The 16,577-nt window shown below is 41.2% G+C and overlaps 1 protein-coding gene across 2 annotated transcripts; it reads right to left on the bottom strand.

The window, feature by feature from the left end:
- Positions 1 to 2,058: 2,058 nt before the first annotated feature.
- Positions 2,059 to 15,693, bottom strand: LOC139222185 (suppressor APC domain-containing protein 1-like). Of its 2 annotated transcripts, none has more exons than XM_070854164.1 (5): positions 15,659 to 15,693; positions 5,245 to 5,401; positions 3,257 to 3,415; positions 2,446 to 2,616; positions 2,059 to 2,244 (listed from the first exon to the last, which is right to left on the bottom strand). In XM_070854164.1, the coding sequence occupies exons 2-5, from the start codon at positions 5,341 to 5,343 to the stop codon at positions 2,155 to 2,157; spliced, it is 519 nt and encodes a 172-aa protein (XP_070710265.1). In that variant the 5' UTR covers positions 5,344 to 5,401; positions 15,659 to 15,693; the 3' UTR covers positions 2,059 to 2,154. The 2 variants fall into 2 exon arrangements, with proteins under 2 accessions (XP_070710265.1, XP_070710266.1); XM_070854165.1 differs by having other exon boundaries at positions 2,446 to 2,601.
- Between the last annotated feature and the right edge of the window lie 884 nt (positions 15,694 to 16,577).

Here is a 16,577-nt window from a genome sequence, read left to right as displayed (position 1 = left end):
ACATGCAAAACGTTGTCTATAGATGAAGCTTTTTCTGACTGAAACTGATATATTCCTGTGTCTTGTCATGGCCAATGGAGGTGAACATTATGTTACAGTAATACAGGCTTAACTGGTCCTTAAAGCCCAGGAATGGCATCTTGAATACGAGTATCTGTTCAGGAGAAAATCTCTCCCATTTGTTTTTAGTTACCTGAGTGCTCTTCAAAGACCACCTACTTACTGTACTATCTCAGGGTTCTCAGGAAGGTCTTCTCCCCTAATAGCTTAAGGAATGTATTTATGAGGGAGCCCCTCCAACAACACCCCCCCCACCCACCATATTAGCGTGTTTATCCTCCCCCACCTCCGCCCACCTGCACGGAAACAGCTCACAATTTCTGATTTTAAGAAAAAAGAAACAACAAAACCACAAATTGAGAAATAAGAAAAGCAAACATGATATTGTATACAAGTAAAAGGGGTTTGGAGAGACCAGCAGAGTGGAGCTCAAGTGAACCGTGCTTCTATGGAAGAATGGCACCGACAGCCACAAAGGCATGACATACCCAGAGCAGAAGGTGTTTGGCTGTGCAGTTTGTGAATTAGACCCAATAATTAGCCAAGTGCTGGTACCCTGGGCTTGATGGTTCAGTGGCGCTCTGAAGATAAAGAACGTGAAGCTACTTAAATGAAAGCCTCTGCCATGGTGGATGTTTTCTTTCCTGATGCTCACAGGCTGATTCTAATCAGATCCCAGCTCAGATTTCTCGCTGGCATTGTTCTTTTTTACTGGAAAAGTTGTTGCTGATGCATGAGTGTGATTTAATTATAAGATTATAGCTTTGGGCAATTAATCTTCCCAATTTATTTCTGGAGTTGCATCACATTTGGCAACCTCTGTTTATGAAACGGTGTGATCAGAGAACATCTGAGTGGGTGTCAGAGAGATATTTTCTATGTGTAAGAGATCTGAGTCGTATTAAGTCTGTTAATGTTCTTCTGTGTGCAAGGCTACACTTTTGTGCATCAGAGAGAAAATTCCTGCAAACACGCGTGATGGCTTGGTGAGATAAAGGTTATCAGCTACAGTGAGATCAGCGCAGGACCACCGGCAGAGGCTGCGGCGGCGTGTCGAGACAGAGGGCCCACATCCAGAGACGGAAACGGAACAAGAGTGGGTCACAGGACGCACAGTGATGCAGGATCGTCCCCTGCACACTGCAGGAAAAATAGTGATGCGCTTCAGCTGTGCAGCATTTGAAATCTAATTTCACAGTAAAAGCATATTTACTGTTTCAGTGCTGAATAATGTTGATCAGCAAATCCTCCTTTTGAGATTTTCTCTTTTTACAATAGACATTGTAAATGTTACAGGTCACAAACTAGCCAGAGACGCGTTCATTAAAGTGTTGCATTGATTCCATTTACATTGAATTTAAGGGAAAAATCCAAATTATGAGTAACAACAGATAAGGGATCTGTATCTAGATAATTTACTTGATTATCTTCTCAGTAACTCAGTGTCCTTAAAACTTCCTTTTATCTTCTGGGTTTCTCTTAACTTGTGATATTTGGTGTAATTATTCAAATTATCTTATTATTTTATGTCTTATGTATTGTGTGTGTGTGTGCGTTTTCTTTTTCTTCTTCTACTTCTTCTTCTACTATTATTATCTTTATCATTATTACATTTTTTACTTAAAAGTACAGACTTATAGACAATAAAATCAAAAGTAAAATTGTAACTTCTTTATATAACTTTTAGTACTATAATCTATTTATGCATTTTAGAAATTGATCCCATTTTGTGTGTAAACTTTTGATTTGAAAAGTAACTATAGCTGTGGAAAATAGGAAGTAGATCAAAAACAACAAAATACCTCAAAATTGCAAATCTTACAAGTGCAAATTCCCATTATGTTTTCAGCGTGTGTGTGTTGTTGATGGTTAGATATTTGGCCACGATAATGTCAGTTACTGACTCACTACATCATTAGTAACATGTCAGTCAAGTTATTCAACATTTCAGCAAAACTGGTTTGTATTGAAAAGAACACGAGGGAGCAAATGATGCACTGTTTACTGTCATTTATCAATTTAAATACATATTTACAAGTGGTTGGAAGTTAACAACTGTGTCACATAAAGTGAAATATATGTACTTGTATGCAATCAGTGGCTCTGCAGTTCACCAAGCTGTTCGAGGAGAGCGTCTTTCTCCAGCTCTAACATGGAGATCTGACGATTCTTGTCACTCACCTCCTGTCAGGGGAGGAAAATAAAATATAACGACAATAACGTGGACATTAACAGGCGAATCAATCAAGAATAACAGAGAATTTAAACAAAGGTCAGTTAAAAGGGTAAAACACTTATTTCAATATAAAGAAAATAGGTGTTTGAAGCCAAGTAGAATATGTAACCTCAGAAAAGCAGTTCATATCATACCTCTGTCCTCCTTACCTGTGTCAGTGCTGTGTTTAACCACCGGAGATCGCTGTCTGCCAGTGCATCAGGCACAGAGGGGTTGCTGCTGGTGGTGACATTGGGCTCCGTCATCACAGAGCCCAGAGAGCCATTCGCACGCTGGATACGTGACCTGAGGAGGCAAGACCGAACCTGCACCGATGCAGGCTGGAAATGTGAATTCGTACATGCAAACGTGATTTTCGAAGCCTTTCAGCATCATTGACAAAACATCCATATTCACCACCAAACCTGACTCTGACACACACTCCCACATCTACACGCCACACACCTACTAGGGAGACCTCCACTGTGTGTGTCCTAGACTGAGGAAAGAGGACGGGAGGCTCCAACACATCAATATCTGTGCCATAAATGTTTATTATCTCTGTGCAATATTAATGTTAAGACTCATTTGTGCAATATTTGACCACTGAGTGTATGAGCACCTGTTAGTGTGCTGTATAAGCAGCTTTTCATTGACTGTATGAGCACATTAGTCATTTTCATTCTTGTTAGATATTTTTATGGTTAAACATGGTTATTATTATACACACATAGACGTAGACATGCTTATTGCATGTACGCCTTTTGCAGGCCTTTTCTTATCTTTGCTTTATTTTTTTATAGATATCTTTCTATATTGGAGTTCCCAGTCAAAGAATTTCCCACCAGTGTGCTTGTATAACCAGAGTGACAATAAACTTCTCGAACCTCGTATCTAAGGCCTGGAGGGCAAACTGTCAAACACACTCTGAGTTATAGTGGATATAGTCAGTGAGCCGTCAAACGCAGCCCTGCCTTGTACCTTTGCTGCAGCTTCCTGGCAGGAGCCAGGTGTCTCGACGTGCTGCCTGGCTCTGTTCTCCTCCAGCCGCTGAAGGTACCAGAGACGAGCCTTCTCCAGGATCTCCAGACCAGAGAACAGAGCGTCTTTCTCCTTCTCAAGATCCTTCAGCCGCTTAATCTGAGAGGGGAAGATCACATGCTCAGTCGCATCAAGGACAGAAACCTCTCATATTTTCACTCTCTAGTATCTAATAAAACAGAAAAAAGTGCCCACAAACCCTTAAAAATAATCAGAAATGTTGATGATGTAGCCAGTTTCTGAAGGTGTGTGTATGTCTACATGTGTGTTTTGATGCCACCTATGGGGACGACTAACAAGCTTGACCACCAAAAAGCCAGCCTGCAGCCTGATGTAAAGCAGTGTGATCGTCACAGGGCCGCCTGTTGTCTTCCAGAGGCCCCAAGGCTTTGTTTATAGCAGCAGAGCCAATCTACAGAGCAGCAGGAGGCCTTTAGTCCTATTGTCTCCACCCAGTTGGATAACATGCACTTTAAATGGGCTCAAACAGAGCTAACAGTGCTACAACAACCAGCGAGTCATTATATACGGTGGTGGTGATGCACCTTTGGTATCATGGGGGCAGGAAATCATTCACTTTGTCATTTTTATGGCAATCAACTAATTAAGTGAACATTAGAAACTCATGACACTCACGCATCACTGGTGAATGACTGATTTTAGCAGCGTTTGATTAAACAAATGTTCAAAATATGCAAAAATAGTTTTTACTATACAAGAATTTTACTTTTTGACAACCTGTTGTATACTCATAGATGTACAGTTAGTGGGAAACTGGTTATATCGAGCCTGTGACAGGAAGCTGTGAGGGGCAGAGTCGACATGTGGGAATGTGTCACCATGATAAATACAGCCACAGCAACGGCAAAACAACACTCAGACATGAAGCAAAGATGGAAAAAACTGACTAAGAAAATAGTCACTGTACGTGCATGTAAGTGTATGGAAAACAAACTAAAAACGGACCCACAGATTCCAGTCATTTTAGACCATTTATACTGAAATTTGAAGGTGGAGACAGCTTTGAAACTAATTTTAGACCTTCATTTTGGGAAATAAAATGAGTATGAGTGGATCAATATAAATATTATAAATTATTTTTTTAATTAGATAAATATTTTGAGTGCGTAACACTTTTGTACATGGAAACATCACATAAAGATACAGTGACGTGTGTCAGAAATTCAAGAATTGATTTAAATGTGCTCATTTAGCATTATTCTGTTATAGAAATATATGTCTAAATAGACTCAGTGGCCACTTTATTAAGTACATCTGAACAGTTTGATGCAATCCAATATTACTGTTGTGCCATAAAGTCACCTTTTTGAGATTGTGCCATTATATTCAGAGGTGTTTCTAATAATAGTAACACCTCTCAATATAATGTAGTCCAGCACAATTCAGATTTCGGTTTACTCCCAAGTAAGCTTTCACATTAGAAGGAATTAGCTGAGGTATATTGGTGCACAATTAAGACATACTTATATAAAATCTAAACATATGAAGTAGAGATATTTACACGCCAGAATATGAGAATATACAATATAACACAAATAAAATGTCAGCACACACACATGTAACATTCACTTCAATTCTAAATATACATTTTCTGAAAAATGATGCACCCTCACCTACAAAATGACTGAAAATAGGCATTTAAATCATTAATTTCCAGAGGAGTAGAAAAGGTCATGTAAATGCACCTTGGCCAAATGTGCCGAAGTGGTGATATTTACACAGCGTGAGGAGGCAGTAATGCTCAACTTTGACTAATAAGTGACAGGAGAGTGGTGACTGCTTAATCTTTTAAACAGAAAATGTACAGTTAGTGTTTAAACTAGGCCTGTAGACTAAACTGAGGATAAACACACTCACATATCACCCCCTACACACACACACACACACACCACCACTTATCTCCTCACCCATAGGTAGAAGCGAAGTGCGTCCAGGCTGTAGAGGCTGGTCCTGAGGGGGATGATAACCACGGTGTAGGAGCCAGAGCCGGAGGGACGACAGGCCATGGAGAGGAGATCAGTCACAGACGGCTGCCACTACCACTGCCCCATACAGTACAGCTGGCTGCACAACAAACAACAAACCACAGGCTGACTCAGAATAATACCACAGAGAGAGAATGAGTGTGTGTGAGAGAGAGCGAGGGAAGGCAGGAGTGGAAAAAAAAAAAAAAAGCAGCACGATACACAGGCACAGGCAGCATGGTGCCCCCGGGGCGAGGTAATGAAAAATTCCACATGTCGCTGCCATGACTGGTTAATCGACATACAGTGACACTGTAAGAGAGAGAGAGGGAGAGAGAGGGATGGGGTGGAAAGGAGGTGAAACTGGCAGTACAGGATCAAGTAAAAGACACCAGTTGAAGCAGGAAATATGAATGGATACAGGTGTGATCAGACACTTTCCACCTCCTAAATCTCAGCTTTGCAAGAAGGAATCAGGGACTCAGCCTCAGTTTCATGAGCCCTTCCAGGGTTTTTTTTTTTTTTCCTTTGAATCGTGTCATCCTGCAGCTGAAGTGGAGACATGACATTCCTCCACTGAAAGGAGAGGGCATGTGATCATTTTCTCTGTTTGGTTTCAGGTGAACGCTGTCTCAACATGTTCCCTGGAATGTGACATAACGTGGAGTGCGTGCCAGTGGACATTATAGCAGCTGAGTACAGCAGTTAAGGCAAACAAACAGAGCAGTTTTGGGATCTGAGAGCAGCGGCAGGGACAGAGAGTGGAGTACTCATGGATTTCAGCCACACTGCATTGACATTAACGTCATTACTATCAGCGCTCAGCTGTTCAGTCGGTCAATGCCAGCACAGGAAATCAGTGGCACATGCTTTTTATCAGTGCCTCAGGCTGTTAGACCTGCAGTGCATGGTTGAAATCCAAACTAACATTGAAATGTTTGAGTGTGCTGTGATTTACGGGGAGAAAGAAAACATGAAAATCCAGTCTTAAAATCATCATTTTTCAAAGCAATGTGATGTTTTACTGTCATACTGTACATCTCATTGTTCAGCAAACTTTTCTATTCACTTTTGTTTCTCCAATATTTATTTTTTCGTGACAGTAATTTAGTGTTTTAGGATCTTAATCTGTTTGGAAGTTTAGAGGATAAATATCTAATGAACACCTGAAACATGAAATGGGCCCCTGTGCTGCTTTTTTGAGAGGTCGCACACCAAAATGTTTTGTTTTTTTTTGTGGGGGAAAAAATCTTAGTCTGAGAAATTAAATGTAATTACAGCTTTCAGATGAATCTAGGGGAGGAAAAAGTGCAGTGTTTTCTTCTAACACAGTAGAATAAAATGGAAGTGACAATGAGATAATGTTGGGCTGCATTATGGGAAATGTAGGACCCAGAGTTTTTCAAACTGATCCATTGTAGGGAACTAAAATAAAACAATATCTCAACCTGTGGTACGTTGCTCATTGAAGCTCTTATCGCACTGCTGACAGTGAGACTGTACGTAGAGTGCATATAGTGCTGTGATTACTCAGAGGGTGTGGCTGAGTCTGTTTCTCCTGACAGCAAACATCTCCACAGGCCTCCCTGTTTGACGCTGTCACCATCAGATCCTCCTACAGATCCCACCCACTGAATTATCACACTACTGTACGATAAAACCCAAACAGTAAACCATTTACGGGGTTATCTTTACATTATTTGGTGCTTGATTTTTATATGTAATCGGGTAATTTTATGAACAAGCTCTTGAGGCCTTTTCATCACTCACTGACTGTCTGACCTTCTCTCTCAGGGAGGCACTTTAAAGCTGCGGTCACGTTTCATCACCAGCAGAGGGAGCTACAGCTGCACGTCACCTGCTGGAGACAGGAATCATATTGAGAGCTGACATTTTGTGGCTCTTTATGACGTCCTCATTAGAGCGAAGAGCTGTAGCTTTTACAAAACACCAGATGGAGCAGTACGCTGAAGAAATAAACTTCTTCAGAGGCACCTCGACTATCTGCTGTGATGTGCTTTTGTTATATAAAAGGACAAAAATGTTCCAATTATAGTTATGTTAACGCCTTTATTTGACTGGCTGTTTCTACAGCTTACATCACATGATGAAATATGAAATCAGAGCCCAGAGGAGTCACTTTTACAGAACATATCCCCCGAAAAAAAGCTGTAGTTCTGTAGGTCACAAGCTGTCAGATCAAAACATGGGATTAAGCTGCTACAGAGGAATGGCTCCCTGTGCTCCAGCATCTCTGAGATGGAGCCTGCAGGGAACCCATGACCCCGTGTCACCTCACAAAAACACATGATTCTCACCAGAGTGAAGCCTGGAGCTAAACACCAGCCCATGATATCATGACCACTGGAAAATGATGTGTTTTCGTCTGTGAATACTTATTTTCTTTGCTCATCGTAGCCACTACTTCTTTTGTGGAAGTAAAAACAGAGCTGAAACAGAGAAGCTGAGTTAAAGAAATACCAAAAATATTGTTTTAAAAAAAAGACTTGTGCACACTTGAAATATAGGAGAGTTAATCTCACTTTACAGGAGCAACTTTAAAGTAAAAAGTCATGTCAGCAGGCGTTTGGTTGTTCACATCACAGAGATGCAACAAGCAAAAGCAAAATATCTATATTTGGACGGTGGGCCCCCCAAGGAGGAGGCTCGCACTGTCACACATGTAGTGTTAATATATCCACACAAGCTACATTTCACACATTTATCCCCTTAGGTGGGGTGTTAAGGTACAGTCTTTTACATACACGCTCTGCAGTAACCCATTTTCTCCCCATACCGACTCTTTTTAGTCACTACTACTACTTTGCGGCTGCAAGTGGGCCCCTAGTTGCTTCCTGTCTCCCTCATACACACTCACACTTTGACACGCACGTATTTGCTCGGGGCCGCTCTCTAGGTGTCATTACCACTTTCATATGTGGTTTTAAAATGACACGTGAATGAAAAAAAGTATCAAAAATGAATCCCCACATGAGCAAGCATCAGGCATTAGGTCTTCAAAATATGACATACATGAGGAGTGAAAAGGTGCAGCCGGGCAGAATTGAGAATTTATTCTGGGCTGTAGAAGCCGGGCACTCCGTTCGCCTCTACAGTCCACGCCAGCACCGGCCACTCAGGGCTCACTGTTCCAGATCATAGCTCCAAGGAATCTAGTTCACATATGAAACCCCTCATACACACACGAACACACACACAGTCCAATCAGGAATGAAAGAACTGCATCTCGCCATGGCCTCATTACAGACTGACACTCGCCTCCTTGTCCTGAGAACCAAATCTAGACAATGGATTGAGGAAAATTGTACTGTACAAATAGGCCCATTAAAACTGCAAAAGTAGTAACACAATGAAAAGAACTGAACTGAACTGAGATCTCATAGATGACTTCGGAAATTCTGTTACGATGTGTATAGAATAGATGGCGATGGCTCCAGAGCCAATCTGAAGGTTTGAGAGCTGAGATAAGCAGTATATTCATTCTTCTTACTTCATGCTTAAGAAAAACTGAATAGTTAAAGTTCAAGTTCAAGTTCAAGTTCAAGCTCAGGCTCAAGTTCTAGTTGTCCAATTTAAGGTCTCTCAGAGATGAAAAACAACAGCGTGTTGCAAGTGGCTTAATTTTAAGGGGCCACGAAGATAAAATAATTGCTGTAATATAGTATAGACGTTTTTCTGCTGACATAAATTGATAAAGTAAATTTTGACCCCACTCAGTCAGTCATTAGAAACATTGTTGAAACCAAAGTCTAGTGGAGATCTCTTAGCTTCCAAGTAACCAATATGATATGATGTCCACTCAGTGTGTAATTAAGTACACAAGCCTCAAAGATGATAAGAAACAAGCTGGAACAGAAACTACATCATACTGTCACACAGCGTGAAATAACCTGATTTTTCCAACCTCAAAGGGGCACTCCAGTGATTTAGTATTGCACTTCCATAAAGTTGGGGGACTCACAAAACAGAGATTAAAGAAAAAGGTTGCAAAGGCTGAGATATCCTGACTTTTAGTCCCTTGTTCCAAAAACTCTAAATGTCAAATTAATTTCATCATTTCAAAACTATAACTTCCCAAACTGGGAAATCCCCCCCCTCCGCCGTGACCCTTAAGGCAAAGCAGCATAGACAATGGATGGATTGATGGTTTATTTTACTTATTTCTAAAATGTTCCACGCTCTGGCTCCCCTCAGCTTTATGAATTCATTAAACAAAATCAAACATCATCTAGTAGAGCTACTACCAGAGAGGATAGTAGAATACCACGTAGAAGAAGTGCGGTTGGACAGTCAGCATTTTCCTATCAAGCAGCACATATCGAGAACAGCACACCAACAGAACTAAGGAACATCACGCCTGTCAACTCCTAATCTATAAAACATGATATTTTTACTGTTTGTCTTTCCTAAAATACTTTAACCTTTTTAGGAACTACAGATAAAAATTTCCCGCTATGGCTAAATCTAGCATGTTTACATAATGCTGATATGATGTCAACGATTGAGCACCATCCTTTCTTACATAAACAAACAAACAAACAAACAAAAACATTGGATCCTACATTTCCCATGAGGCAACTCAATTATGCCCATTTCTTTTGAAGCTGGAGTAAAATCTTGACATCATCTTGGCATCAGCAGGGTTGTTTTTTCAAACCTGGGTGCCACAGAAACCACATTTAACTGTTTTTACAGATTGTGTAGCACTTTTTGAGGAAAGTAAGCGGGACATTATATGTAAAATTAGTGGCATGTTCCTTTAAAAGAGGGAAGAAATGGCTTTAACCTCCTAAGAGACAAATCCACACTGCTTCTCAGAAAGCTGAACTCCTCAGTGTTCAGTCTGGAAACTCAGTCATCCCTGTGGTATCCATCACATCACACACTGGCCAGGCTGGTAAACACGCTCGGAGCTTACTGGCGTCACATGACTTCTGCGCTCTGACTGTTCATATTTTCCACTTTAGTGCTCAGCAAGAGCCACCAGTAGGCACTGCCATGTCCTCTGTCTGGATTTTTTCAACCTCGGCTTCCCTCAAAAGTTTAATGCAGTCAGATAAAGCACACTGCTGCATACCTTGGAAATTGTACCTCAGCCCAGCTGGCCCTGTTACCGTTGATACCATGGGCCCCCAGCACGGGATCTCCTCTCCTCCCCTTTCCTCCCCTCTCCTCACCCTTTATCCCTCATCTGGATGTCTCTGCTCAAACTGATCAGGCTTCAGTGCTCACTTTCAGAAATGTGTCCAAAGATAAATCATCATGGTTGGGTGAAAAGCTGGTATCTCCATGATCTCACTTGTACTTTAGTGTTTAATGATGCATGCTAGTCTTAATCATGACCTTTGAGAGGGGATCATCCACAGTTTAGTCCTTCCCTTTTAAATATCAAACATATAAGGCTGACTTAAGCAGATTTCCTATCTGACAGTTCAAGACATCAGCATTACGATTATTGGCTGCAGGCCACGTAACACACACACACACACACACACACACTTCTGTTTTCAGCACAGTCATTCGCTCACTCTCTCATTCATCTAATTTAACCAATCAGTCACACACACACACACACACATCCAAAGTCACAGTTCCGTGCCCTCTCCATCTCTTTGACGCACACATTGTCACGCTCGTGCACGGGCCAACACTACAAGGCCAGCGCCAGATGCAAACCAGATGTTCCGCAGATGCAGATAAGGGCGAAAACACATCAGCTGAAGCACACCACCTTTTCACCTCGGCTGCGTGGAGCAGAAACAGATGCTGGACACAACCCTCCTGGAGTTATGAATGACAGAAACAGTAGATTTTTCAGAGAAGTCCTGTAGTTGCTTACATTACTGAAGAAAAGCACATATGATAATACAGGAGAGAGGGTTTCATTGGAAAGCTGCACTTTATGCATTTTGATGGGACATATGTGGCTTTCTTGATTAAAATAAACACTTTTTACTAGAGTTGCACATTAACTTTCATGTTTTAGTGACCTTCTCTCCAGTTTTGACATTGAATTAGTCTCAAAGTCACCCCAGTGAGACCAAAACAAGTCCCTCTCTGACACATATGCAGGGACGAAAACAAAGGATCGATTTACAACCGCCTTGCCCCGCCCTTCGAGCCCTCGTCCTCCCTCCTCTCCCCACGCCCACAAACATCCTCTGCAAAAACAATATTTCAAAGAGCACGATGTTATCACCTCGAGTACAGGCTGCTCTTACATGAACAGGACTTGCTCCGCGTTACAGAACACCCAGAATGGCCACCACGGCTAAAAGAAAATAAATCCTAGACCCCAATCTGTATGTTTCACCATCACCCCCCAGGCAAGCCCCTGAGGAACGCCCCCAAAACAAACACAGTGAGTCAGGGTCTCCATGGGCACATTTCATCTTAAACCCATTCACCCTGACATGCAGCCTCCCCTGGTGAACCCCTGACAATATCCAGCTGCCAGCGGGCTGCCTCGCTCTCCCTGCACCCCAAAGTTCTGCAGGCTCTGCCCGACAAAGCACACACACTCTCTTTCACACACACACACACACACACACACACACACATATGAAATCAGAGTAAGGCTCCTCCCTCCCCCACGACCCCACCTGTGGCCTGCACAGCTGGGCGAATACTCCTGTGGAAACTCCTCCCACATACCTATGGAGTACCTGTACTGTGTAGGTTTGTGTGTGTGTGTGTGTGTGTGTGTGGACATGTATTACTAGCATTGTGGGGACATAAATCTGTTTAGTCGGTCTGTGGGGACTTGCCTTCTTTTGGGGACACAAAGCAAGTCCGAAACGTAAATGACAAAATTTTAGGGTGAAAACTTGGTTTAAGGTTAGGATTAGGTAAGTGGTGGTTATGGTTATGGTTATAGTCTCCAGGGAATTAATGCAAAACAATGTTATGTCCCCAGAAATAGTGGAAACATGACTGTGTCTGTATGTGTGTGTGTGTGTGTGTGTGTGTGTGTGTGTGTGTGTGTGTGTGTGTGTGTGTGTGTATTCCAAACTGACTAATTTAGTTCACACCCCATAGGTCACTTGCATTTGGAGATAAGACAATGCAGAAAAGGTCGCCAAGTGTATCCAAGCCTGGGTGACAAATCATGCCTCGTTCAGTTTTTATATCCTAGTAAGAAAGTTTGGTTAAAGATGTTAACTTCTTAAACAAATTCAGCCCAGTTTTAAAACAAAATGACCTGTAAACCACCAAATCTATGCTTGAGGATCAGCTAAATTCCCTCATAGTTTCTGCAGAGCAGGTGCTCTTCTCTACTGCCGTGCACAGCTTGCTTTGGGTTATCTCTCTGTCTGCTGTGTGCATGTTTGCATGTATACATGTGCATATATATGCGTGTGTGAGCTGCTTAGAGGTGATAATAAATGTCTGCAGCGTGTAGAAGTGAATCAGTTAACACGAGGCCACCAGTTAGGCTCTGAAAGCTTGCCTAATAATGCACACACACTGTTTGGTTTGTTTCTCTTTTACTTCCTTTATTCATTTCTTTTTTATCTTGCTGCCATTTCACACCCCATGTCTCTACACTTGCTCTCCTTCTTTGTAATTTGTTGAGGTTTGTGAGTAAATCATGATTGACGTAAACAACCTACTTTCTGTGGTGAGTCAGTATTTCCTTCCGCAACTGAAGGGCAGAAGGAAACCCCCACAGTGCACCTGTGAACCAACTTCCCCTCCTCTGCTTTTTATCCTGCTGAAATGAGACTGGCGTATGGTACATATGGTACTTTTGTCTGAAGAGCAGCCTCAGCACCAAAGTCTCAATATCAAGGTTCTGGTTTAGTCGATAACCTCTGACATGCAGCTCTCCGAAACCTCATCTCAGTCTCATCCTGAGTGAAACCAAAACAGAATTTCAATCTCAAAACCACAGAGTGATGCAGTAAGCAGCGCTACTAATGATATGAGGCGGCTACGGTCGTATTGCCAAAGATGAGGACGCTTGTACTCTGCCGTCACATTAATTGAAACCATATTTCACTCACAGGACGACTTTTATTTTGTTCCATGCTTTTGTCTATTTAATGAAGGAAAATAAAGATAAGAAGGAAAAATGTCTTGATAATTTCTAATGCATATTAATAAAAGATAATAAAGAATAGTTCCACATTTTGGGAAATATGCTTGCTCACTTTCTTGCCGAGAGCTACGTAAGAAGCTCACTACCACTGTCATATCTGTACACCATACAGTACCTAAAGCTATGGCCGGTAAAACCACAATTATTAGTTTTTACCCTACGTTTCTTTTTGTGCAGATTATACAAATGAGATATACAGTGTTTATTAGTGAGCTTTAAAGGTGTTGGTAGGCAGATTTTGTTAGTTTTGGAGGGAGTCAGGCTAGCCGATTACGATTAGGCTGAGCTAACCACCTGCTAATCAGGCTCCATATTTGTGTAAAAACATGAGAGCGATATCAATCTTCCCATCTAACTCTTGACAAGAAAGCTAAGTGTTATTTCCCCCCAAAAATGACCCCTTTAATAAGACGACCTAGTAAAGGTCTTTAAGGGGAGTATCTGATTGTTAACTTTTCATTAAAGTGATGATAACATTTACTTTTAGTTATTATCACTCTTGACAGCTGCACCGTTAAGCTACAGATCATTTCCAACTGATTAACACTCATACATTTGTAAAACACTGCCTGCAGATGTAGGATATGTGTATGGTCACCTCCTAGTGGCTTCTCTGTTGTCTCCTCTGTGTGTGTGATGCCTCACTAAATCAGCACCATTCGAATGAAAAGAGGTCCATTGATTTTTTTTTTTTTGTCTCACTAGCACAAGACCCACCGTGACAGTTCCCCAGCACATCGTCTTCTGACCTGAGTCACATTGTGCTGTGTGACTGTTGTTTTACAAGCATGCTGATGTATTCAAAGGGCACTGACCGTGGAGGGAAGACAATGGGCTTAATGACTGCATAGACAACTGTAACCACATACAGCACAGGATTAACGGTGGGAGGGGGGGGAGAGATGCACACCAAAACACACACACGCGGAGGAGGATTAGGAATGTAATGCTGAACAATAAGATGACTGTAAATACAGGTCAGAGAGCTGACAAAACAGTGAGGGATCATGCTGCTGAGGTCTCATTGTCTGCTGATGAATCCTCAAATATGACAGTGTATAAAGGCGACTTGACACACAGATTAGTAGAGCATTAGGGAACTGGGGCACAGCCCTAATTGACTATTATGTATCCTGATGGGAGCGATCTAAAATAAAAACAACAATGAGAGTTTGTGCTGAGAGTATGATGTCAGTGGAGGATCTTCAAGCAGCCATCATCATATTTTTTTTTAATTAAGGGATTGGATGGAAGTTATTAGGGGAAGGCTAGGATTATTTTAATGCACCATTTTGTCATATGCAAACACATAACTCAGTGTCAGGGTTTTGTTTTAAACTTCACAATTACAGTAACGACAGCTAGTTGTGGATCTTTATAGTTTATAGTAGTATGTGGAAATTATTATTCCAATAACCAGACTGTCGTGTTAAAGTGCCCAAAAACAATAAATGTTTACATGTCGTTTCATTATGATGAGAGAAGTAAGGTGATGTTGTTGTAGAGCAACAAAGTCGGCATTAAATGGGCCATCAAACAGTCAAAATGTAACATGAGAGGCCACTGTTCGTCTCGTGTTTCCCAGTCAACTTTAATCCTAAAATCCACCACGTGTTTATCGTTATCATGACAACAAAACCTCCCTAACTAAAGCGAATAAGCAATCTAAACCCAACCCACAGTGTTTCCCTAAGCCTACCTGTGTCGTTTTTGTGCCTAAACCTAACCAAACAAAAGGTTTGTAAAGGTTTTGGAAGAGACAGACAAGATTGATGTCATTAGATCAGCTCTGTGTGTCGCACTGGAGGGCGTGGATAATTAACGTTGTGTTGGTTAATTTTAGCGATAACCTTGGGGAAAGTCTTGATTTTTAATAAGTCAAATATAAAGTTCAGACCTGCTTCCTATCCCAATAACTGTGATAAAGTCCCTCACCTTTCCTTGTCTAGATCAATGGATTTTTGTGGAACTCATAAGCACACTTGGATGCACTGCCTTGAACTTTTGTTAAGAACCCCCCCATGTGAAAATAGCCTTTTCTCACCAAGAGACGTTCCTCAGTGGTGACGTAATTACTTCTAGGCCTCGGCTGTCACACACAGTGCACACAAACAATGACCGCTCCACGTTCACCGCAGCCTGCTTCGACATAATTAAAGTAGTGCATCTGACAAAACCCTGTGCAGAAACGTTGCCTGCATTTATAGCATCTGAGTGGGAGAAAATATTACTCACATGGCGCGGTCCAGGCGTCGACTAGTGTGTAAAAATAGTACGTGAGCAAGTGTAAAACCTAGAATAACCTTTCTGTGTGAGGGGCGTTGGTCGGCTGGTAGGCCTCTCAAATGACTCCTGTACTGTCACTGAAAAGCTAAGCAACAATAAGGCTGCTGTCCCTCTAACACACTTGTAACCAAGAGCCTATGTTATAATAAGAAAGAGGAGAATGTGTTTATCAACTACAATAGGAAAAAAGACCCTAGAGTATTTCATAATAGTTGAAGAAAGAAAGAAATGTGTCATAATTGATGTAGGAAGAATTATGGTAAGCAAACATGATGTAACAAGGAAAGGCTTTTGAGCAATCATTCAAAAATGGGAAATAAAGATATGAATGAAAAAAAAAGGGTAATGCAAGACAGGAAGGATCAGTCAATCAATAATCTGACTTTTACATGTGGGAAAATGAGATAAGAATCCCTCTTGCCACTTTACAGTTTATATGTAATTGATTAATCGTTGACAAATAAGTGGGAAAAGGCTTATTACAAGACCAGAGGGCCTAAAGTGACACGCTTAGATACCTTATGTTGTCCGACTAAGAGTCCAAAACCCAAAGATATTCAGTTTATTATTTTAAAAAAAGCAAATGTTCACACCTGAGAGGCTCGAACTTTGGAATATTTGACATTTGTGCTTAGAAATGACTTAAATAATTAACCAATTAGAAAGTGAATTGTTGCAGATTAAGTTTCTTTTTAACATTTGATTATTTCAGCTCTATTCATTTCAGCTAAACATCAGACTTTTATTGGTGCACTTTGGAGGTCATTATTGTACCGTTCCTGGAAAATAAGAGCAATTCTCATGTTTCTTTTGACCATCTAGCCTCAATTTGTAGGTCAAAAAGTCAGAATCTTTGTTGTTTTATATA

The sequence above is a fragment of the Pempheris klunzingeri genome, chromosome 22 (assembly GCF_042242105.1).
Source record: "Pempheris klunzingeri isolate RE-2024b chromosome 22, fPemKlu1.hap1, whole genome shotgun sequence".
Lineage (NCBI taxonomy): Eukaryota > Metazoa > Chordata > Actinopteri > Acropomatiformes > Pempheridae > Pempheris > Pempheris klunzingeri.
Note: the sequence above shows the minus strand (reverse complement) of the source record. Positions and strands in the feature narration are given on the sequence as shown.